Source organism: Xiphophorus maculatus, chromosome 19, assembly GCF_002775205.1.
Source record: "Xiphophorus maculatus strain JP 163 A chromosome 19, X_maculatus-5.0-male, whole genome shotgun sequence".
Taxonomy (NCBI): Eukaryota; Metazoa; Chordata; class Actinopteri; order Cyprinodontiformes; family Poeciliidae; genus Xiphophorus; species Xiphophorus maculatus.
Window position 1 is genome coordinate 23,317,960 of NC_036461.1, and position 26,007 is coordinate 23,343,966.

The following is a 26,007-nucleotide window of genomic DNA, read 5'->3' on the forward strand; positions in this document are numbered from 1 at the left end:
CGGCTCCTGCAAGATGTAGGATAAACTTTCCCCGATCATCACTCTGGTATTCCACCGAGTCCCGCGACGGTGAGTGTGTGTGCGACTGGAAGTGTGTCTGGGATCTCTGTAGGTGTCTTTGCTTCATGGTCTAACCATCGCGATGAGATTTGAAATGTCGGGTGTTGTTCTTCCCCGAACAACCGGATCCGTACGAAGCTTTAGGAAGTAAAATCTGCAGGTGTAAATTTGAAAGTGTGCCACGTTTTTCACACTTTGTAGAATCACCATTCGCTGCTCCAAGTCTTTGGAGATGTGATTCTACCAACTTTTGACATCTACAGAACAAAAGATTACTTTCTACATGCGTCGTCCTCACTGTACATTTGATTTGCTTTCATTTTGTCTGCGCCTTCTTGTCCAGGAAACGCACAGAGTTCATGAAAAATGGTGAACAGCTTCAGATTTCTGCTACATTTTACAAACAAAATCCAGTTATTTCTTCTTTCTGCACGATCTAGCAGTTGCTGTGCAACACTTTTCCCTTCAACCCACTTAAAGACAGAGGTCGGGGGGGTTATGGTCAAAACAGAAGGCCTCTGTCTTGTGATGATCTCTGCTCGAGTGTACGCAGCAAAGTGCTCACACACCCACCTACACACAGATATCTGCAAACCATTTAAACATCCCTGTGTGCAGACTGGATGCTCTTTTTGGGTGTTTCTGGGCAAAGATTCTCTACTAGAGGTTTGCACTGTTTTGTGTTGGTGTAGAAGGAATACCGTATATATGTAATAGATAGATAGATATTTATTACATGTTCACAAGTTGCACAACTGTTGTTAGAGCTAGCTAACAACTGAAATATGTCTATCAGAGGACCTGCTTTCATGTTGTCAGCACACAGTGAGCACTAAGGTAGAGGAAGTAAACAAAAAATCTCAGAATCTCAATGTTAGCAAAGCATATCCTCTTAGCATCACTGCGTGTCCATAGCAACCATCAGCTGCTATCTACTGTACACTCCCAACCATTTGGTTTTGGATGTGATGTGAGCCAAAACAATAAAAATCCTGTTCTGTTCTACCATCACAAACGTAACCATGCGGAGTTTACTACACTTATGGCTGTTACTCTAAATCTGTGTGATCTGGTCAGATGAGATCAAGATTAAACTTTTCAGCTTCAGGTGGGATTGGTGTGAAAATTCACCTCATGCATTGTTAAAAGATTGGGATCATGTAAAATCAACCTTTTGAGCTTTACATCATGTTGTAACGTTATTCCCTCACCAAAAACATACCTGGAGTGTTGCTTTGATTCTTTCATGCACGTTTGAGAAATCCTTGAATCTCTCTTAGCAACCATTGAGCTGTGGAAAACGCCTGGGTGGACCTAGCTCCGCCTTCAAGGACGAAGCTCCTCCTCTGAGCTGCAGTTTATAAGCTTCCGAGCTTCCATTCGCCCCACTCTCAGCTCCTTCAGGCTCTCCAGCAGCAATTAGCAAACGCCTGGTGGAAACGGCACGTCATTGTATAAACGTTGACTTTAGTCCAATCCCTGTTTCTTTGCAGCTGAAACCAGGAACGTCGAGGTTTGTCTCCCTCCACGTTGACAGAAATCTCTGGAAACTCCCCCACCGAAGCATCCTCACACCTCCCCACACACACTCGTCCTGTCATCCCCTCGGCCAGTAAGGAAGCCTCCGTGGCCAGGTCCGGAGGAGAGAAATGAGGCTGCACCGCACAGCGTCCAGAGTTCCCAACAAAGCTGCCAGCGCTGGACGCCTCACTGCAACTGCTGTGCGCTTTTCCTCTTCGCCTTGTCGGCGCGTGTTGAGACTTTCTCCTGCTTTGGGGTGTCACTGTCTTCCCCAAAGACCACAGCGGAGCTGCGAGAGGCGCAGGCCTGTCCATACGGATGAAGACGAATGTCTGCCAGCCTTGGGGCCAGATGTGGCTCTGACCCCCTCACGCTTCTTCCTCTTTGTACGCGCACACAAGATGGATTCGGGGCAGATCTCGTCAGCTGACGGTCTCTCTGTGACAGGACCGAGAATAGATGTTCTCATCGTCGGCGCAGTGGGATTCACCTCCGAGCTACGGAGATAAAAGGTGCCTGAAGCCTGCTAGACTTTTTTTTTTAAATGTTTTTTTTTTTTTATTTACAAAGGTTATTTTCATGCCTATGATTAAATGAACAATGACAAGAACATGCTCGTGAGGAACAGAGGGCAGCGCACTGCGAACCGGTTCCCACCCCTTGAGCCTTTCTCTATTTGTCACGCTGCAGAATAAAATGTCAAAGTATTTCATTGGGATTTAATTGGAGAAGCAACCAATTAAATCCCAATGATGTTGGGATTTAATGCAACTCCTCCAGAGTTGTGTTGCAACTCTGGAGGAGCTGCAACACCAAATCCAGTCAGATTTCTACTTACAATCGTGAATTTTCTTTTCCCATCTGCTATATATTGATGCACTACTTTTGAAAAAAATGAACGTTGTTCTTTTATTCTATGAAATACTGACAACATGTCTCCGACATTCCAAACAAAAATGTAGTATTTATTTGCAGAAAGTGAGAAATGGTCAAAATAAAGAAACGGATGCAGAGCTTTCAGACCTCAAATAATGCAAAGAAAACAAGTTCATATTCATTTAGAAACCACAATACTGATGTTTTAACTCGGGAAGAGTTCAGGAATCCATATTTGATGGAAAAACCAGGAGGTTTTCAATGGTGCAGTGGCCTCTTCACTTTTTCCAGAGCTGTATACACTTTTATTTTTGTCTTGATTGAAGATGAATAGTTTACCTTTCTATGCCCTTATGGAAGTCCAGGGCGGTGGCCAACATATTTTAGGAATGGGCCACGGCCCCCTCCGGCCCTCCTCTTGGGGTCGCCACTGATTTGTGATTGTAAAGACATAAAACATGGCTTGTTGAAATATATCACCACCTAGAAAAACAGATTAAAATAAACATTAAGTCATTTTTGAACAGGACACAGCTGGGGATTTCATTTCTTTCTTTTTTTTTTTTTTTACAGTCAATGATTTCATTTTACTCCACGTTTCTTTCCCCCTGCTGCCTCTGGATCATGTTTCTTCTTCTTTGCGCCTGTGACGATGAGAACTTGGCCCTCCTGACCCGTGATGCTGTGGCGGTGGGCCCAGCTGTGGGGAAGCTTCTCACACAGTGTTTTTGCTCTTAGCTGGGTTTGGATGAGCTCACACTGTTAACATGTTTCTTGTTGCAGAGGGAGAGAGAGAGAGGGGGGGGGAGATAGCGGGATGAGAAACTGCAGCTTTCTCGGTTCTGCCATGACCCCGGGGCGTTATCACGCCTCTTCTGTTGTCTCTACTGGTGAGCAGGTTCACATTTAAAGGTGGGGAGACTTTTTTTTTTTTCTTTCTTTCTTTTTTTTAAAGACAGACTATTTCAGAGGTTGTAGTTCAAAATAAACTAACGGGTTAACGGTTCTCTTTTTTTTTTCCTTGTCATTTTAGTCACTGTTTAATTTTCGCAGAGAGCTGGAAGCTGTTAATTAAAACGCATAATTTAAAACGCACAAGCGGGATAATGAGGAGCAACACGTCCACGGAAGGAAAGGCGCAGATTATATTTAGATTCTGGGCTGCCGGATTAACGGCTCGCGACCAGGATGAGGGCTTTTGCCTTGCTTTTCCCCCAGATAATTTGGTGTTTATTTGAGAGGGGAAACAAATGACATAATTGAAATAAGATTCAGTGGATCTGCCTGTAAATTAAAGGAAAGGTGAAGTTAAAATCTTCCTCTCCCAGCACAGTTTCTCTGGTTTCCCAGCGCGGCTCCTCAAGGCACACCGGCCTGCATGCTTCAGATGTTTCCCTGCTTTAAGCACACCTGATTCCAGCTGATGGCTGATTAACGGGCTTTTGCTGAAGTGCAATCATGTGAATCAGGCGTGTTAAAGCAGGGAAACGCCTAAAACATGCTGAGCGCCAGGGGTGAGAAACAGATGCTCTCCGATGCTCCACATTTAGGTCTGAAGACTGAGAGGTTCGTCTGTGTTGATTTAGCGATATGTTATCCTGTTGAAAACCTCATCAGAGCTCACTTAAAATGTCATTTTATTACAAGTTAACGATGCCGTGCTCTCTAACCGTTCTCTGACGCTTCAAGAAACTCCTTTTTCTGAAAGCCTGCCCTCAGGAAGTCGCCACAACGTCTTCAACAACGTTTCCACCAGCGCTGACCTGAGAAGCAGCTCCTGCAATGAGCTCTGCAGATGCGCCGTTCCACCAGGCGTTTGCTGACTGCTGCCGGCTAGTCTGAAGGAGCCGAGTGGCGGAAGCTTGTAAACTGCAGCTCAGAGGAGTAGCTTCGTCCTTGAAGGCGGGGCTAGGTCCACCCAGGCGTTTTCCACAGCTCAATGGTTGCTATGAGAGATTCAAGGATTTCTCAAACGTGCATGAAAGAATCAAAGCAACACTCCAGGTATGTTTTTGGTGAGGGAATAACGTTACAACATGATGTAAAGCTCAAAAGGTTGGTTTTACACGATCCCAATCTTTTAACAATGCATGAGGTGAATTTTCACACCAATCCCACCTGAAGCTGAAAAGTTTAATCTTGATCTCATCTGACCAGATCACACAGATTTAGAGTAACAGCCATAAGTGTAGTAAACTCCGCATGGTTACGTTTGTGATGGTAGAACAGAACAGGATTTTTTTTTTTTGGCTCTCATCACGTCCAAAACCAAATGGTTGGGAGTGTACAGTAGATAGCAGCTGATGGTTGCTATGGACACGCAGTGATGCTAAGAGGATATGCTTTGCTAACATTGAGATTCTGAGATTTTTTGTTTACTTCCTCTACCTTAGTGCTCACTGTGTGCTGACAACATGAAAGCAGGTCCTCTGATAGACATATTTCAGTTGTTAGCTAGCTCTAACAACAGTTGTGCAACTTGTGAGTTTTCACTAAATAAACTTACTTCAACTACGAGTTGGGCTTTCAGTGTGAGACTGCTGTAATAAATTCAGCTGACATGCCTTTAGTTTGAGCCTTTAAGGCATTTTTACTGGTTACATCAGTGAAGATGCCCAGTAAGCTTTCAGTGGCCTTGATAAATAAACACAATTTCCCTTTAAATGTGTCACGCTAATTCAAGTGAATACGATGGATGTTATTTTTGTTTCTTGTTAACCATTTTGCAAGATTTTACAAAATAAAGGTAAGTACATTCACCCGAACGTGAACATAAATTTACCTTAGAATAAAGGTGTTTGAAATCAAAATAAAATAGAAAATAACGTCTTCTATTGGTTACCTCATGTGAAATAACAGAAAAAAACAAACAAAAAAACCCAACTAAATTGCATGTCACCAGCATTATGCTGCCACTTCCATTCTCCACAGTGTGTGTGTGTGTGTGTGTGTGTGTGTGTGTTCTGGGAGTGTCAGACTTACCTTTTTCATTATTATTTTAAAATTCAGATTCATTGTAGTAATTTGGCTCCATCTGCAATGTGATCACAGAAACAGAGACAGAGGAAAACCTGTGAAACGGCAACAACAAAAACGTTGTTTCCTGAGTTCTCTGGTTGATCTGATGATCTTCAGTGACTTTCCACTTGAACTTTTTCCACATTGTGTCGCATCACAACCACAAACATAAATAGATTTCATTAGAATTTAATGTGAAAGACCAACACACAGTGGCATTCGATTAAAATGAGACGCGATTCAAAGCATTTTTGTGCAAATAAAGAACTGAAAAGTGTGGTGTGGTAAAATATTCAGCCCCATTTTTCTCTGAGTGCAAACCAATTGTCTGATGACTGCTAATGGCAAGCAGGAGTCCACCAGTTTAGTGTGTGGTCTCCGTGATGCCTCAGAGGCTGGGAGAGACGGTGTTGGGGAGCAAACGGCACCGTGAGGAGCACAGCGGACGGGACGGAGAGAAAGTTGTGAAGCTTAAAGCTACAAAAAGATTTCCCAAGCTGTGAACGTCCGGAGCACCGTTCAGTCCATCATCTGGAAACGGAAAGAGCGTGGCACCAACACAAGACCGTCCACCTAAACTGGGAAAGTTTGAGATTAATCTCAGAAATTTTTTAGGAAAATGTTGGGGGTTTTTTATTATTATTTTCTGAGTTTCAAAAGTACTTTTTTTTTTTTTTTTTACCTTTGGAAATTTTCTGAGTTTGATTTTTTTTACATTTGAAACTAAGAAGTCTTTACATTTTCTTTTTCAACAAAATCTCACAGATTAATCTCAATTATTCTTTTGTGTGGACATTGACTCAAAGGATGATTGGCCTGTTCTCATCTGTGCATTGACTCTCTGTTTGTGTTTTGGCTCCACAATGTAACCAAGGCGGTTTACACCATTCATCGCTCCTGGTGGCCTGATTAATAGAAAAAGGTTCATTTTATGATTAATCTCAAGAATTTACTAAAAAAAACAACCTTGGAATTAAAAAAAAAAAAATCTTTAGGCGAAACTTTACCAAAAAATTAAATTTTCTGAGTTTTTCTGAACATTTTGAGATTAATCTATAATTTTCTGAGTTTGGGGGCGGTAACGTACTCCCCACTCCCTTTCTTTTCATTTCTCTGTCTATAATGGCCCTAATGCGCCGTCGTGAAGCAGGCGGTTTCGCTTCTACGATTTTTTTCCTCCGATAAAGAAGAGAAGAGGAGCAGACTTCCTCCCCTTTATTGTTGCAGCCCGTGGCAGTGCGCGCGCGACAGTGTTGCGTGTATACAGGGTGTTTGCGCGTGCGCGGCTCGGCGCTAGGACCGTGCGCTCCAGTCGGTGCGCAAATCCCAGCAGAGAGGCAGCGTCTCCGGCAGACAGGAGCGACAGAGGCAGAGGCTGCGCGTCTCCTCTGCAGGTTCAACCCATCACCGGCGGGGGCGGCGGGCTGCACCTTCCGCCAGGCGGACCTGAACCAGCCGCGGGCTCGCCTCCGGTGCCCTCCTTATGGGCTCACCATGCGCAGGATACGGGCCAACGCCATCGCCATACTGACCGTCGCCTGGATCCTCGGCACGTTTTATTACCTGTGGCAGGACAGCAAGCCCGCGTCGACGCCGTCGTCGTCCGCGTCGCAGGCTCGCGGCAGGGGCCACGGGCAGAAGCTGGTCCCCGGCCGGCTGGAGATCCACCGGGACGACAGAACCATCCCGCTGATTGTGAGTGAACGCGGCTCAGGGAGGAGGAAGGGAGGGGGGGTGCCTGTCATGAAACGATAAGGAACGGCGCTGTGGCTGGAGGCGACGGGGCTGCAGGGGAGTGTGTGCTGCATGTTGATGTGTGCGTGTGCGTGTGCGTGTGCGTGTGTGTGTGTGTGTGTGTGTGTGTGTGTGTGTGTGTGTGCGTGCGAAACTTGGACTGATGGTGCGGCTCTCAGCAGGAATAATGCTCAGCTCGGCTGACGTGCATGTGGAGCGGGAACGGCGTCCTCCTCCAGTGCAGACATGTCTTTGTTCCAGAGGCTGCGCGGCGCTTTCTGCGGTTTCTCTCCCGTTTGTTCGCCAGCCGCGGAGCGCTACACAGGAGAACCCGTGTAGAACCTCGGTCCTAAGCCCAATGCGTCACGAGCAAATGGCTGGTAAACAAATCGCCTTGGGAACTTTCCCCAAACACCTCCAGAAAGTTTTATGCGGGGCGCACAGATGGGGCCCACTAATGATCATTGTGGGACACTAAAAAAACGAACAATCCAGAAACCAAGAACAGGATGTCAGGAGGTTATTGTATAAAATCGGAGTCATTATTAGGGCTGGAACGAATGAATATTTTATTAATCGATCATTCCGACGATTAATCGGATTGAAAAATTGCCACGTTTTGCAGATTTTTCTTTCAACCCCTTAAGCTTAATTTATAAAATATTAGATATACGACAAAATAACAAATAACTCAGTTCATTTGTTTAAATAAGAAAATAAACACCATATGACCTACAATGCAAGAACAGGATTACTTTAGTTTGATCTTTTGTAGCATCGAATGCGTACAACTAAAAATCCTTCTAACTTTAGGGATGCAACAAACTCTTGTTTTAATAATCGATTATTCTGACAATCGATTAATCAGATGTAGACATTGTCACATTCTGCAGATTTTAAATTAGACTAATGAAGTAATGATTCAACTCCTTTTGTAAAATACGAGAATGACATTATTTTAATTAGACAGCAAACGGTGCTTCATATGATGTATTTTTTTATTTTACAGAATTTGAACCAGCTGAAGCTGAACCAAAGCCACTTGAGGAATTCTGGGTGTAGAACATATGTATAGTCAAATATTTTTTCACTTCTAATGCAAAATTCATGTATTATTTTTTGTACAGTTTTGCCTTAATTACTGCTTTTTGAGTCTATATAATGCAGTTGACGATTAATCGGCAATTCTTCAAGTAATCGATTAATCACGATTCATCGTTTCAGCCCTACAGCATTAGCGTGACTTCTGGGGTCATTTGAAGGTGGGGGTCAAAGGTGAGAGGCAGGCATTCAAACAGGGTCTGTAGAAATCAATACAACAGACTTCGTTAGCCAGTGGACGAAGGACCAACTAGCTAACGACAGTTTTTCATACGCTGTGAGGTTAGAAAAGCTCTGTGTTGAAATGCTTGTGTCCAGGCGGTCCAGCAGCCTCCTGTTTGCAGCCACAGACTCACCCTGGACTCTGAGGTTCTGCCAGCTCACATTAGACCGTGTGGTCTAACAGGCATTCTGCTGCATTCGGCGTAAAGAGATACCAGCATGCATTTGGAGCTGCAGCAGGAAACTCAGAGTAATCGTGTAATGAAATATCCACCTGTTTACCTCGTCCACCGTTCAGAGTTGTAAATGCAAGCTTGGTTTACGTAGACACAGAGTTCCTCTGTGTCCCCTGCCCAGTCTACTCCCGTTTGCTTTTTGCATCAGAGTTTCAGAGCCGAGGTTGCCGTGGCGAGTCGGAGGATGCACAAAGCAATCCCCTCGTCCCTCCGGCGGACTTTCCGGGACTCGTGCCGTACTCTGGCAGTTCTTATCAGATCGTTCTTCGACCTGAAAGTGAAGCTCCCTCTTTTGTAATAGCTGTTTTTTTTTTGTGAGTGGGGTCGTTGGCCTGTCACCACAATGAGACGTCCCTGCTGTTTGTTTTGGTAATCTGACCTGACGGCTGCCTGCTGCCAGCTCTGGCCAGCTCTCTGGAGCAGAGCGGAGGCCTGCTGGGTGGCTCTGTCATAATTGATTCCTTGTTTTGTTTGTGGATTTTTAAATTGACGCCTCCCTCCTTCTCTCTCTCTCTCTGTACCTTGGTGGTCCCGGGAGCACCTTGCAAAAGTGAACAGCATTTTTCTCGTTTTCTCGTGCTCCAACCTAAAACTTCATCGCATTCTATAGGACAAAAGGAGGGCTGCAACGTGTCACGATAAGTGTTTCACATCAGTCGACACCGATAATTATTGATTCATTTTTTGTTTTAAATATCTGAAATTCTGCCAAACTGGTGACCTTTCCTCTTGTACCCACAGTTTTCACTCTGCGCTGTTTGTGAAAAGGTTATTTTTCAGGACTTGTGAGGCATGACGGCGAAACATGAAACTGCTCCTGCGCAAGTTACTCATCATGTTGTTGCTAGGCAACCAAAGAATGAATGAGTTACTTGACGCCACCCACTTTTCTTAGCCGGCTGTGAGAGGTTGAGCGGCTAAAGCGTTTCCTCTGCCTACATCGCCCAGAATGCTGTGCGGTGCTGGATCAAAGTTCAGCGAAATCATCGAACATTTCTGTCGAACGCATTTCGACGCAATATATATATTCCATTCCTAGCTGCATTTTTTTTTTTTTACAGTAATCAGCTATTCGATCGATTATCCTGACAATTGATCGGAGAAAAATGGGCACATTCTGCCAATTTTTCATTTGATCTCTTAAGGCTTTTTTTTTTAAATACAGTTTTAGGAACATGTAGAAGAAGTGATTTGGTTACATGAGGTCAAACTTGAACTTTTTTCATTTTAGCCAACGAGCAGAACTCTGAACACACACTGTCCACCACGGTGAGATAGGGTGGTGGCAGCATCAGGCTGTGGGAAGGCCTCTGATCAAGATGGTTGGAGCTAAAGATGGCGAAACCCTTAAAAAAGAACAATAAAAGTAATGTCAGAACTGCCGTGTCCTGGGTTTAATTAATGCATATTTGTGTGGTGGAACGGCACGGATCTAAATTCAACTCAGAGTACAACGCAAGACTTGGAAATTGATGTTCGCCGATGGTCGATATTCGATCTGACTGAGCCATTTTGCAAAAAAGAATCGGCAAAATGTACCTGCTTGACGCTCAAAGCAGGTAAAAACATCATGAAACAGAACAGTTTTGTGTGAGGGCAAAGGGCATCGAGGCTTTGCCCTCACACAAACTCTTCAGGTTTCATAAGCGTCACAATAATGGAACATGTAGTTGATCCCGGCTCAGGCTCCGTTAACGGCACATTTAACCCACTTCTGTCATTACGTTTCTACACAGTCACATGCCAACTGGAAAAAAAAAAGCACAACTTCTTGCCCAGCGTCTCAATGCAACTACTGTACATAACCCAGCAGCTTCATCCGAGCCTATGCACAGGAACGCATGTGGAATATTAGATTAAAACCTAAGGAACCTAAACCTCACTGACACACATGAGGCATATGGCAGCGGCGACATCATCGAAGGCCCGAGGCCCGAAGGCGAGCTGAGGTCGGACGTTTGCGACGTGCCCGGCGTTGACAACGAGGCAACAGATGTGCGGGTCAGCGAGGCCGGTGATTACGGGGAACGCTGCAAATTTAATCAGAGGAAGTTCACATGCAACGTGTTACTCTAAACTGAAGCGCGGCGTCGGGGAAATGACGAGGAAAGTGGGGGAGGAGAGTGGAGCCAGCTTTCACAAAGTGATATCATTACCTGTGATGAATGCAGCTAATGAACGTGCTCAAGAGAGCGAGAGAGGGGAAGAAAGGCCACGCAGAGCATTGCAGTGGAAATGAATCCTCCGCACATTTTTCACATCGCAAAAAAATAAATAAATAAAAAGGCAAACCTTTGTGTGTTTTACTGGGATTAGAGGTAATATGGCCTCAAATCCCAGTAACCTTAGATCAACATTTGGCTACTTTTATAAACTGTGGAGCAGTTATTACTTTAAACCAACATTTAATTTTATACGTCTAATTTCAGAGCAAGACTTAGAGAAACTCCTGTTAGTATACAGATCTAGAACAAACTTGAAAAAAGTACCGTCTACTATATAGAATCAAACATGGAGAACCAACATTTAGAAATCTAGAACTCAACCCAGAACGACTGAAACCAACGTTTAGTTTTATACCTCACTAATCTTACCAAACATGGAGAACCAACGTCTACTAATCTGGAGAAACACCCACTATTTTATATGGACTACTTATTCTTAATCTTAATAAACATGAGGAACCAATATGTAGTTTTATATTTAGTTTTTCCTTTGGTAAAGTTGTCTTGTTAAATATTTCCTTCTAATTCATGTAAATCACTTTGAACTCCCTTGTTCCTGAAAATGTGCTATATAAATAAAATTACCGTACCTTCCCTAAGAGACCAACACAATGTGCATAATTGGAATGATGTGGTTTTCTGACCTTATTAAGGAGAACAAAAAAACAAACAAAAAACAATTGACTTTTCTAGTTTTTTTTGAACAATTTATACAGAATCAGAGTCTGTATGTGTTTCAGCTGCACTCTAAAAATGGTTGGGTTGTTTTTTGGCCAATCATTGAGTTTTAAAAAGCCTGGCCTGCTGATTCCGACTTTGGCCAATACCGATTTGTTTTTCTGAAAAATCGCTAAATACAGCAACAAATCTGCTAAGTCGGCAACGTTGGGGTGACGACCGTTCACATGTGGAGACGTGACCTGGCTGGCAGGACAGTGGCTGATTTTCAGACCTTTGTGGATAATATCAGGTTAGCGTATAAGTATTGGTCGAGTGAATCAAATTTAAGGAATTGTGCACCACAAGTTGAAAACAATAATAATTTGCGGTAGTTTGAACACAGAACAGCCTCGGTCCAATCATGAAGGATTTCTTGGAAGTTTCATAGTTTAATTCTGCCATTAAAAAAAAAAATCCATCCATCCGTTGTCTGAACCCGCTCCTCCTTGTAGCGTGATTCAGGAACCGCTTCCCATCTCCAGTGGTCATCAGGCGAAAAGCCGTTCATTCCCTGGACCGATCGATCAATCAAATCAATCAAAGGACGACCCCTTAAAAAAAAAAAGAAGCCTAAACTAAGGGTGGGCATTTATCGTATAGTTTATTATTTATCTTGATAAATATCTTATTATGACAATTTCAATTTATTGTTGTCACGATAAACTGCAGTTAAACGACGTTTATAAAAACCAGAATCTGTCCGCGTTGACATTATTGCTATTCTTGCTCGTTTCTCCACCGTTTGCTCCAAGAAAGCATCAGTACATTTGAAAATACGATTCAGTGCAGTTACAATTTGTATTTTGAAAATACAAATCTCACTTCTTTTTTTTTTTATGTGACCGGTGACCTACAGAAGCCCATCATCACATTTGGGAATGTTTTTCAAGAGCAGTATTGGTGTTTGTGGGGCTGATATTGCAGGCATACAGTTGCCTAAAGGAAAGTAATTAATAGTTACTCAGATACTCAGTTACTCAGATATACATTTTCTGGCTTTAGCAGAACATTAGCATCTAGTTGGCGGTAAGGGAACAGCGCAATGTTACAGCGTCCGTTCGGTTTTATAAGTGACCTGCGACAGAATCATCTCCTAATTGCCACGAACGTTAGTAAAATACAACTGAAAATAACTAAAAGATAAAGAATGCAGTCTGAATATCTTCAGTGTCCTCCCATCTGGCATGTGAAGAATGAAAACTAAACACACCGCAGCGAGATAATCTGAGGGACTGTGGAATATCTGAAATCCTCCGAGTGTCTGAACTCGGCCCGTAGGAGCAGAGCTGCTCATCTTCCAGACAAAGCTCATTCTTAATTCACGAGACTGAGCCTCAAAACGTCTACCGTTTCCTTCTTTTTTCTGTCATCTGCCTTCAGTTTTAGACCAGTTTCTTAAGGCAGATAAAGAAAGAGAGCAAATGTTTGAATATGCACGTTTCACATCACTTGCTTCTGTGATTAGCTTTGGTAGTGAAACACGGTTCTTCAGGCTCTGGCTCAAAGAGTATCGATGCACAGATTGACAGGTGATCGTTTTTACAATTTTCTCTTTCTATTTGAACAGCTGAAGAAGCGGCCATTTAAAAAAAACAAAAAAAACATTTGCCTTGTCAATTCTTGGTACCTGTTCCTGAGGGGTGATGGTGACATCACCACTCCACTTCATGTTTTGGTCATTTTGTAACGTAGTACAAAATGAAGTTTTGTGCGTTTCACACGGGCCGTGCGTCCATTTGTACTCAGTTTTACGATGTTTCGTACCAACCAGCTCACACCCAGCTTGTTTTTTTTTTTTTAAAGGAACAAACAGCAAATCATACATTGTTGGACATTTTGTACCAACAATACTTAAAGGGGAAGTGTTATGTAAAGTCAGCTTACTTTTAGCTTTACATCTTAACGTTATTTCCTAATCAAAAACATTGTCTTGATTCTTTCATATATATTTGAGAAATCCTTTAATCTCCCATGGCAACCATTCAGCTTTGTAAAACACTTGGTGGGACAACGTTCCTCCTTACACGCCCAGTTGCAGTTTCCAAGCAGAGCTTTCGCATTACAAATCGCTCCCCTCTCCTTCGACTCCCCCTCACTCCGCTCCTTCAGACTAGCCAGCAGCAATTAGCAAACGCCTGGCGGATCTGATCATCTGCTGAGCTCGTTATACGAGCCTCTTCTCAGTGCAGCTCTTCAACCAACGTTTGTGAACGTTTGATGGAGGAATGTTGGTGTGATGACGTGCTGGAGGCAGAGTTTCAGAAAGCTTCTTAAAGGGACAGAGGCCCAGTTTCAAGGCATTAATCGCAAAGTCATGTTTCCTTTAAGCCACGTTTGATACATGCAGCAATTTTATAACAACTGAAGGTGACATAATTACTTGATTGTGCTATAAAATGATACTAAGGGGCTGGAAACCACACAGTCGACGGTTTCTGCTTACCATGTGTCCATGCGATGCTCCTTGTCCACCATGTGCTAATTGGCATGCAGTTTGGGAATGTTCTACAACAACCGTGTGACAATTCAAGGTTGGTGTCGGTACAAATCTTTTACAGACTCAGCTCGTGCCCTCCAACGCTCCACGCTTCATTTTTTACCCTCTTTTTGGACATTTTGTACTCGCCGTGCATCAGTTTGTTCCGTACTGCCGTTGTGTCCTTGGGCAAATTCCTCTTCTTCCACAACATTCATCAATTCTTACCTGCTTTGGGAATCTTTTGTACCAAAGACATATCCGTTCGTACCCACCTCGGGGGCATTTCTTATCGACAACGCCTCCGGTCGCTCCTAGCTTGGTAGGTTATTTCCAGCCGTGGTTCACTTTGCTACCTGTCTTGGGGGAAGCTCTGTATCGGCCGCGCGCCGATTCTCTCCCGCTTCAGAGACGTTTTAACGGCCCATGCATCAATTCGTACCGACCATGTGCCTATCTGCACCTGTTTAGACAACTTTTCATACCAAGCAGACGTCAGTTTCATCCCTGTGGTGACGTTTCATTGACCACGCGTCAATCTACACCTGGATTTGGATCGCTTTATAACAACCAGGTCAAAATTTGAACCCAACATGAACACTGGTGCCCACTTTAGGGAAGTTTAGCATTTATTCTCACCCATCTTGGAGGTTGCTGTACCTTCCACGTGTGTCAATCTCTTCCTGCTTTGAGGGTGTCTTCATGTGGATCAGAACACAAATAAATGGATACAAAACCTTCAAAAAATAATATAAAGTTACAACTTAGTCATATGTGAGATTAGAGCATTTCCATGAATATCACTGTAATTAATAAAGATATCTAACTGCAAAAAAGCCCCTCCTGATACGCAATGATTTAAATATATAGATTGACGAAATGCTTTGTCGACGGTATGAAGATGAAGATAGAAAACAGGACTTTAGTAAATCAGGGCAAATTTCTGATCAACAACAGCAAACGATTTATGCTCAGAAGTTGCGTCACTTTGTTTTGGAACGTCAACGAGGCACGAATGGCTGGAATAGGAAGATTGAGAAACGAAGCTTATTTCTGCAAATTTTACTGAATAATGTTTTGGGTAAAATTTTAAATTGGCTAAAATCCACAATTACTTTGTTTTAACATCATCACTAACCCTCTATTTCACGGCAACACAGAGTCTCGACGCACCTAATATGAACAATTACCGTATTAGTGTAAATGATGGAGAAATCAACACAGAGGCTGGAGAATTTCTTTTCTATCATGTTATAGTCATCAAAGATGGATTTTAATTTGCAAAAAGAAAGGTGCAATTAACCACAAATTCTGATCTGTGCATCTTTTTTTTTTCTCCAGTTTTGGTTGTTTTATGTAAATGGCTACCATGTTACATCTTCAGGTTGGGTTCGGTGAGAAAAATAAAATCTGATTTCAGTCGGCGTACATTTTCCCCACTTTCCAGTACAAGTGGAAAACAGCTACAGTTTCACCAGAAGAGTCGATTCTACATATGTGGGCTGTACGGAAAGCAGCACACGGACGGACGTCCTTCTCACTTTCTCACTCAATAGGATGTCCTGAAAATATGTTGACTGGAATGCATGAAGTCCTAAAGAGTGGCAGCAAAAAAAAAACAAAAAAGACAAATAAAACTCTACAACCACTCCAGGTCCAGCCTCATTTGGCTGCCCTAATGCAATAAAACAATAATTGGATGTGATTATAAATCCCACTGCAGACAACAAGACCCAAAAGCAATAAAAGCCACTGAGTTTACTTGATGTTACCTCATCCTGCTGACGTCAGCAGGTGATTTAATTTAATCTGTCCGTTGGTTACAATAACGGTAATGAATTAAGACGTTAACTGTACCACCTCATCACCTCTGCACAGTTGGGAAATAAACTTTTTTACAGTCGTTAAATGGGCAAATGGAAAACAGTATTACAACTGTTCCTGTTAAAGTTAGTTAGACTTACAGTATGTATGTATTTGTTCAGTGGTTAAAAACTATTGGTGCTCTGATTGATCGGCCGGCCGACGCATCGGCCTCGGTTTTCTTAATTTTGGGAGATTGTTGATCCGCCGGTACTTAGATGTGAATCTGCCGCAAGTCCTGTTGCTGTAACGTGGCAAAGAGATGGAAAAAAAACATTTTAAATGTGAAAAATGAAGGACTGAAGGAGCTGATTTTTTGTTTTGTTTAGCTTAATTAATTGGGATAACAAAGCTCTGAACTATTTATTTATATTTGAGAGCACTACCTCATGTTCGGTTGAAACAGGTTTGTATTGTTTCAGTCGTATTGTTTATAGTTTTTCAACAGAATAAGATTGGAAAATTTAAGTTGTATTGTAACCGTCTAACACCCGACAGCAGCTGCGTAGTTACCATTTATGGTAACTACGAAGACAAATTAGCGTAACGGAAACAGGCTAATTTCGAAAAAAAAAATAAAAACAACTTACATTTTTGGGCTAATAGTTTGTCAGGTGTTTCCTCAGACGTTATCAAAACACTTTTTTCGCACCACAAGAGACACGTGATAAACAGCCGGATGTTACTACAGGCGGAAACCACAAAGAAGACGACGACGGGAAGTGGTAGCAGGATGATGGTTTGTTTTTGTTTCAGTGTGCAGCTAGCTCCACTACAGCTCTCACAGCACCGGACAGTTCATGAAAGGTTTTGTAATTCCAACATGTTGAATCCATAACTCTTCTGTAAAATCGCCAACTACAATTTTCACAAAATGCAGGCGGGGCTTGTCACGCCAACGCCTAACTAGAATGCTGACGTCTCCTCTAATTGGCTGATGGAGAATGATGCTAGCGCTATGGCTGAATTATGAATATATTCCATGTTTACATCCATCGCTGCCATGATTTTTGATAACTTATCACGTGAACAAATGTATTTATGTGTGATTTTAACCTAATTTCTTATTTAATGGAAACGCCACAATTATGAAATTGTGGTTTTTTTAGACATTAGCAGGATGTCGACAGAGATTTGTGCACATCCGTAGTGGAAACGCAGCCAGCGGCGGTTATTTAAAAAAATCAATATCGGCCAAAATCAGAATTGGCAAGTCAGGTTTTTTAGATATCGGTGATCGCACACCGAATATGGCAATCGGTGCAGCCTGAGTAAACACACAATAAGTGTTCAGCAGCTACTAGTTGGTCTATATTCACACAACCTCTGTTGATCAGATAAATAACATTCATTTCTAGCAACCTGCAAGTCTAATAATGTCACTGTCAACGGTTCACTTTCCTCCAGCTGAGTTCTTTTTTATTTTTCTTGCTCTTTTGGGGTCACGCTGCTTCCCTGGGGAGGCTGGAAATGAGGTCAGTCTCACCTCAGCCTGTTCAGGCGCTTTTCCTACCCCCCTCCAGCCGAACTGAAGCAGCAGCCTCGTTCCCTCCGCGTGTCCGTCATGCATCTGAACCTCTTTGACGAGAGCGTCTCTCGTCTTCCTTTAAGGATCCGTCAGCTGGTGAAGCTCCTTGAGGGGAAAATCCATTTATTACCGAGGATTTATGGACTGTATTCTGATCTGATGGGGGCTCGGATCGTTCTGCCTGGTTAGAATCGACACGGCCGCCCTAATGGGAGGCTAACATTTACATTTTTGGCCGATGATGGTATTCATAATGAATTAAAAGTCAACCCGATCGATTTATTTGTTGGCATCTCGCATGGAGACAGTGCGCATAAATAATCATAGCTGCAAATGTGCCAGGAGTTTGCCAAGAGGCTGCCTCCTGGGAGAACTTCAGCAAAGTCACCCAGAAGAAACGACAAACCCGTTTTGATGAGAGAAGTTCTGATGCTGAGGGACAGCGCTGTTGACGCTTTTTCTTTTTTCTTAATTCACCCTCCAGGATGGGTGACTTCAAAATAAACTTCAGGAAGAGCAGAGACAGTGACTGAAAATCTGTTATTCTGTTTCCGGTCCAGTGTTTTATTCTTGTTGAAGTTTTTGTTTTTCACAGTTTAAAAAAAAAAAAAAATGTATCCATCAAAAACAAGACTAAATGCAGGGTCATGAACGCAGTTTTGATCGGCTGCGTCTGATGAGGCTGCTTCCTGTGGCTCAGCTGCTCCCAGTTTTCAGAAACACAAAGAACTGGAGCTCATAAAAACCATTAACACCAGTCAGGTACTCGGACCGGCTTGGTGAAAAAAAGCCCCAAGCAAGTTTCCTTCCAGAATTTTCACACCAAATCCAAGTTCCGATTTTAATCATTAATTTATTTTTTTTTTCATTTCTTTTCTTACAAAGAAATTTCAAATGACAGAAAATTTTCAAAAGTTGGTTTTATTTCAATCACTTTTTTTTAATTGATCTGGATTCAAAGTCCAAATAAATAGAAGCTGTAAAACAAGAAGGCAGACGCTGGGCGCGACGAAAGCACTCTGAACTATTTAAAATCAAGAGCGGGGAAACATCCCAGTATAAAAAATTATTTAAATCTTTGGAACAGAAAACGTGATTAATCGATACTATCGATTAAATATTGAGCCACCTGAGCTATGGATCTCTGCAGCTCTTCCAGACTCTCTAGGTTGCTTCTCTGATTCAGGTTTCATACTTGAGTTGTATTTATACTACTGCTGTTAATTGATTTAAAAATGTAATCAGATTACTGTCATTCTAGTGTTGTGATTAATCACTATGCTTAACATATTGTTGTTAAGCATAGTGTTGTTGATCGCAGTACAAGACCGTGTTAAAGGCGAGACACACGGGAGGTGACGCCGCTCCCTCTCCGTCCATTTCCTGTGGAACCGGTACGATGAGGCGACAGTCGCTCGTCCTCATCCTGCCAAGCCGCCGCCGTGATTCGTGCGTGTGAGTTTTGGAGCTCATACACAGAGACGCGCGGCCTAGCAACACAAGAAATTTGAAAAGCGTTGAACCGTTTGTCGCCGTCTGCTGTCGCTCTTCATGTGTCCAGTTCATGACGTGCTGCTGTGAAGGAGGTAACCCTCCGGTTGAGAGAGGCTTTTAGGTCAAAATGATTTGAATTATGTTATATTAACGCGTTACACTTTTCAGATGAGTCGCATGCGTTTACGTTTACAGCCTTAGTTCAGTCACTACACCGATGGACTCCAGTTCCTGATTAAGTAACTTCTGAAGGCAGTCGGTTGAACTGAACAAATGCGTGCCGCACTTTTCAGATTTTTATTTCTGAAAACTTTAGATGTGTGTCCCTCCTCTTCACAGTTTTACACCAATGTGTGCTGGTTTATCACACATAATCCCAATAAAATACACTGTGGCTTGCGCCTGTAGCAAACTGAACAGCTAAAGGAGTACTGCCTCCGCTCTCCATCGTCTGTCTGCTCATGGACTCCGTTTTACCTCCTGTGCAGGTGACTCAGCCCCCCAGAGGCGAGCAGCAGAACCAGCTGCTGGGCGGATTCGACGAGAAGGCTTACCTGGCCACCAAGCAGCTCAAACCGGGGGACGATCCGTACAGGGAGCATGCCTTTAATCTGCAGGAGAGCGACCGTCTGGGCAGCGAGCGAGCCATCCGAGACACAAGACACTACAGGTGAGTGTCGGAGCGGCTGAAGTTTTGATCACCATCATTTGTGGTGCAGCAGTGCTGAGAGCGAAAGTGACGATATGAGCGATTCCTTTTTTTTTCTTTAGGTGACTGTGTCGGCTGTGTGAATCATAGCACCGCAAACACAGACGCTGCTCTAAGAAAATGTTCCCGTTGTTAAATTATAACGCACTTCTTTAAGACGTCACGTAAAGACGTGTCATTTATGTCACTAAGACGCACACAGTAAGTGTATTTAATCATGTTTTTGAATTTATTGATGCAAATTTACTGAACAAATGGTGGAGAAAAATACAAAAAATTATTATGAAGAAAATTATTTTTAAAAAAAATATTGTAATCCCAACAATACAGACGATTTTATGTTTAGGGACAATATCATTTAAAAATCATATTTTCTAAAGCTTTACATCATTTTATAATGTTATTCCATCATCAAAAACAAACCTGGAGTGTTGCCTTCATTCTTTCATGCATGTTAATCTCCCATGGCAACCATTTGACTGCAAAACGCCTGGGTGGACCTAGCCCCGCCTCCGAAGACGAAGCTCCTCCTCTGAGCCTCCGCCTCACAGAGCATTAATCCAACTAATCGTCTCAGCCCTGCTGAACAGCCGGGCGTTTCTTCATGATCTAACTCCTTATTTCAACATTCTTCAGTTTAAGCTTTTTTTTTTCTTTTTTTTACGTGAAAACTTTGATTAAAATCGTTTAGCGACTGAAACTGTTTAGGGTTAGAGTTATTCAATAACATGAATGAGTATGGATAGCTAGATGCACTATGGGGAGCACACCGCACGTTTCAAATTTGTATTTGTAAAAACTATGTCATTGTCCTTCTACTTCATCATTGTGCACTCTCTTGATGTTCAGCTAGATGTGCTGAAGAACATGTTATAAAGTGACGAGGCTGGGAAAAGTAAAAAACTTTTGAATACTTTTGCAAGGCAGTGCAAGCCAAGTGTTAGAGGCCTATGATAGCAGCTTACTGACGTTAGCCTGACGGCTGGCTAAATCCAAACATCTACCCTTTAGCTAAGGAAGGTGTAAGGAAAGCTTTCTGATTGGTTAATCACTCCTATGAGCTGTTTACGGCGAGCCTGACGGGAGAAACTGGACCCACGGTAGCTCAAATTAATGACTCACTTATTCCAAAACATTCAGACTGATGTGTGCCTTTGAGCAACGCGCTGGATCTTTGTGGTTGTTTTTTCAGGACTAAATGGGCCTGGGAGTTTTCTTCGTTTTTCTGGCAGCACATCTAATTTCTCAGACATTCTTTCTGTTCTGTGAACAATTTGCACTCGATTTCTGCCGGGCGTGTTTATCGCTTTTTCCCGTGTCAAGTTTGAGTTGGGTGTCTCGTCCCGTTCCAGGTTCCCCTGGCCCCTGGATTTTTAATGACCAAATAAAAGTCGTCCGCCGTAATCTCGCTAAGAATCGCAACAATTACGGCTTAGTGGAGAGTCGCAGGAATCGATTTGAGTCATTTCTGAGCAAATGGTTCCGTTGGGTGAAATGTCAGCCCTCGCTGTGAATGAACAGGATGTTTTTGGGGCGGCTTGACATTTTAAGGAAGAGATTGTTTACAAAAATTATAGGAAATTTTTAGATTGTCATCTTTTTTTTTTGTACCCCTCCAGGGGGTCTTTTGTGGGCTCTAGTGTCCCTTATATCACAGTGGGCTGACAGGAAACAGGAAACAGAGGGGGGAAGACATGCGGCAAATATCGTTGGGTCCGGGAGTCGAACCCGCGACGGCCGCGTCGAGGACTCAAGGCCTCCAAATACGGGTCACTAGATTGTCATCTTTACTAAGATTTTCTGCATTTTTTTTTTTTTAAATAAGAAGTTGTAGGAGCTATCAAATCAAAAAATTCAAATTTTATTTGTATAGCACATTTCAGCAGCAAGGCATTTCAAAGTGCTTTACATCATATCAAACACAGAAACACAAAGCAACATAAAATCAACAATCAAAACACAACATTAAGTCAGGTTCCATCAATAAATTTGTAATTGATTACGTTTCAAATACAATCCTAAACAGGTGGGTTTTTAGTGGAGTTTGCATCCATAGAAGGTTTTACCTGTTACACTCCTACTGTGTTATATGGAACAAAATACCTGTTGCTACTTTTATTTCCACTCAAACTCACAATCACACACGTGAAAAAAAAATAGAAAACCTTTTGCCAGTTGCTTTCCTGGCATCTTTTCTCTTTTGCATTCTGTTTTTCACACACACTAGAATCAGACGTTTTTATATATACATTGAATTTATAACAGATTTTTTTTTTTTTTTTTCCAAACGTGCTATAAAATTATAGCACATTTTATAGTGTGTAAATATAGTGTTTCTACCTTAAATTTTTTTAAGGTAAAAATTTACCTTCAGTTTTTACCTTAAAGTTGCTTCACCTTCAATTTTAAGGTTGAAGCAAAACTTCCCTTTTAAAATGTCACCCGCATCAAAATGTTCTTGCTATGGTGATGACCCAATCATCAAGCAGTTAGCTGGTTGGCTAGCGCAGCGAACCGTTAACAGACACGCATCCGGTCCCGCCCAAACACAGCGCCGTCACGTGGTCAAAGCAGCGTACGTCATGAAGTGGCGGTGAAAGATGGTCAGAATAAAGCGGAGGACCCAGATAGTTGAGTGGTGATGGTGGTTTAATGATGAAAAAAAGGACAAAAATCCAGGCAGCACAGAGGAACTAAAGCTAGGAGCTAGTCTCTGGTAGCAGCTGGTAAACAGTAATCAACTACCAGGAGACAACTAGACAGCTTAGACAAGGACCTGATGGAGAACAAGAACCACAGGTGGGTATAAATACACAGGGGGTAATCAAGGGAACTAGACACAGCTGGGATCAATCGAGTGTAGACGGGACAACACCGAGACTCAACTGACGCAGAATCCTAAATACATACACAGAAAAACTCAAATCCTTACAGCAAAATCTGATTGGCTGAAAGCTGCTGCGCTCCATCTAGTGAAATTTTTGCAGGTGAAATTTTGAAACCAAAAGGGAAATTTAAAGTACAGATACAGAATGGCGCAAGATAAAAATTCAGTGTTATAAATTAAATTCAACGTCTAAAAAATAAAATGAAATCTGATTCTCCTGAGGCCATACAAGGAAAGCAAGCTTAAGCTATTCTGTGCTGAAGAAATTGTTTTAGTTTTTTATTGGTTTAGTACAGTACTAATTCTCAGGTCCAAAAGTGTTGATTGGTGAAAATGTTTGCACATTCTGATGATTTTCTGAAAAGAATAAAACTCGTACCTTCATAAAATTGCTTATTCAGGTTTTCTGACCCATCAGGCATGACTCTCACTCCTCGCCGGCCCATAACTTCCCCTTTCGACCCTAAATTAAAACACAATTGATACAAAGGGGCTCATAAACATTTAGACACATTTCAAAGGTGCTAATTGAGCTTCCAGTTAATTAATAAAGATCATGCTCCATATGTAATGGATAACATATTTATCATAATGAGTAAAAAGATGCTTATTTTGCTGCAAAGGTTTTGAAAAAGTTAATATTTCAGCTTCGTGTCTTCTGATTTGAACTTGAATGGTCCCAAACCTGTGTGATTGTTGCCGGGCAACTGGATATTTTCATGTCACTAATGGCAACGATGAGGCCACTTCTGCTAATCACACTCTGCTCTGCTCAATATGCGTCTGCTTTGTGGTTGCATGGGAATCCAATCGGATGGACTGAGCGCACGGATCTAATCTCTTCTTTTCATTTTACCGCTGTAGATGCGCGTCTTTGACCTACGACGCCGAGCTGCCCTCCACAAGCATCATCATCACGTTCCACAATGAAGCTCGCTCCACTCTGCTTCGCACCATCAAAAGGTAACGAGGCCGAACGCAAACGCCCCCCCCCCCCGCCGCGTAAGACTGGTGCATCGACACGAGCCTGGTGTTTTCACTTTGACCTCACGTCTCTTTGTGTTCTGTTTCAGTGTCCTGATGCGAAGCCCCACGTCTCTCATTCAGGAAATAATCCTCATAGATGACTTTAGCACTGACCGTAAGCTTTGTCTTTTTTGTTGTTGTTGTTGTTGCTACTACTAGGGACGCACTGCTCCATTTCGTCACTTCCGTTACTGATATCTGAGGCTTAGTATCGGCCGATATCGATCCGATACACAAAACCAGACCTGAATTCACTGAAATTGTTCCTTTTTTTAAAACCCAGAAATAAATGTGCGGAATTACACATTCTTGTAACTCTGGACCACTGAAATACACCAGCAGCTTCACAGTCTTGGTCAAACATGTTGGAACAACTTTCGTTTGTTCAGTCGGTGCGATCAGGAGTAGAACAGCTAATGTAAAATAAGTAATAAAGGAAATGAAACTGACAAAAACAATAGGTTGACTGCAGCGGTCAAACGTGTGACGATAAACTGCAACAAACCTTTCAAATGTTTCAGAAAGTGCAACCAGGAAATCTAAATGTTATGTAATATAAATAACAAAGCATGACATCAGAGCTGCATAGAATTAGACTGCATAGATATGCCCTTATGGATCATGCACACTGTCACTAGATTTTGTTTTGTCAATATCTCTAGTTATTACTACAGTGATTTTGGCAACGCAACCATTTATTCTATTTTTACGTTGCATCTATTTACAGCAGCAATAATCAATAGTTTTACAATAACAGTGCACTGCTGAGCTATTACATGATGGGTTTCAGTAATTCTTCATTTAGTTTGTCGTTTTGTGTCATTCAAACGCACCATCCTCCTCCCACTGCTTCGTGTCGTCGTCTTCTTCGTGGTTTGCGCCAGCGGCAACGTCAGGTTGTTGATCACGTGACTCCAGTGATGCGAAGAAGTTGGTGTCAAAACTTTTTATCAGAAAATGATGATGGTATTTCAGCTTCATGTTTTCCGAAGCCGAGTTATTAGGGTTACGTTTTTTTCTATATTTTTTAGAAATTTTTTTTTTTTTCTAAATTGGCCTGTTTCCATTAAGCAAATTTATTTTCTGCAATTATATGTCCAGCGGATACGCAGCAACTGTTGGTGAAATAAACAAACAGCTCTGACATCTACATATGAGACGTGCTGTAAAAAGAATAAGTAGCATTTGCGTTTAGAGGGTGACAAGTCTTCTTTTTTTTTTGCGTTCAGTAGCTCCACAAGCTGTGGAAATAAAGGAAAACCACGTCTTAGCAATTATTCCCCTTTGACGGCATTAGGTAGATGAATTACATGAGCTCATGCTTCACACCGTCTGCTGTGCTTTCTGTAATTTCCACCACATGCATCTTGTGTCTCTGGGAACCGCACGTTGACCTAAATTCCCAGTGTGCTCAGACCCACAGAAGGACACTCTTGAAAGTGCCAGAGCTGGCCAGACATCTAAACAGTGGTGTCTCAGCGGATGTAGCAGCAGGAGCACTTTAAGCTCCCTAATGCCGCGATTTATTCTCCCTACCTGCGCCCGTCATGCGCATTACTCTCCGAACCGCCCAAAAGACTTCCAAACTTTAAACCCCCTCCCTGTTTTTAATTACAATTCCCAGTGTTGGGTATCACATGAAACGCTTTCCTGTAGTCCTTGGTTACAGTTTGAGGTTTTTAGTTTTGCCCCGGTCTGACTTTAAGCCAGTGAGCCTCTTTGAGGCACTCCTTTTTTTCTTTCTTTTTTTTAATAATGGGTTTAACTGGAAAGATGGGCAAGCTCACTGAAAGTTTTAGAGTTAAAGCAGTTGTGGCCGTATCAGGATTAAGCTGCAATAAACTACAGAAACGATCACAATCAGCCTCAATAACTACCAAAGATCAATCAATGATCGTCTCAAAATTAAACCAATGTTGTTGTTTTTTTTTTTCGATTGAGCGGTCTTTGCACTGTATCCCTTAAACTTTTGTGATCTAATAATCTTAAAAACAGACAGAATGTTTTTGAGGATTTTCATATTACTTTCTTAAGTAGTTTGCATACATTTCCTTTATATCCGGGTTTGCGGATCGATTCAAAAATATTGATAACATCGATACCAAGTCTGTATCGGTATCGCATCGATACTAGAGTGGTAAGATTCATACTTGAGTTCAGTTTTGTGTTGGAATTTTTCTGTATGTTCATATTGTATTTTCTCAACTCTGCCTCAAACAATGTTTGGCTTTGATTTGCTCTCAGATGATCGTTTTTCAAACTTAAATACAAATTATCGGCATCTGTGATACTGGCGCTGTTATTAACTTGG

At 42.2% G+C, this 26,007-nt stretch overlaps 1 protein-coding gene across 1 annotated transcript in view; it reads left to right on the forward strand.

The window, feature by feature from the left end:
* Positions 1–6,647: 6,647 nt before the first annotated feature.
* Positions 6,648–26,007, forward strand: part of galnt16 (polypeptide N-acetylgalactosaminyltransferase 16) — a 49,596-nt gene continuing 30,236 nt past the window's right edge. Inside the window, exons 1-4 of the mRNA XM_023352620.1 lie at positions 6,648–7,170; positions 19,563–19,744; positions 23,535–23,633; positions 23,744–23,811. Of these exons, the coding sequence (XP_023208388.1) occupies positions 6,970–7,170; positions 19,563–19,744; positions 23,535–23,633; positions 23,744–23,811 (550 nt within the window). The 5' untranslated portion in view covers positions 6,648–6,969. The remainder of the gene's footprint in view (positions 7,171–19,562; positions 19,745–23,534; positions 23,634–23,743; positions 23,812–26,007) is intronic.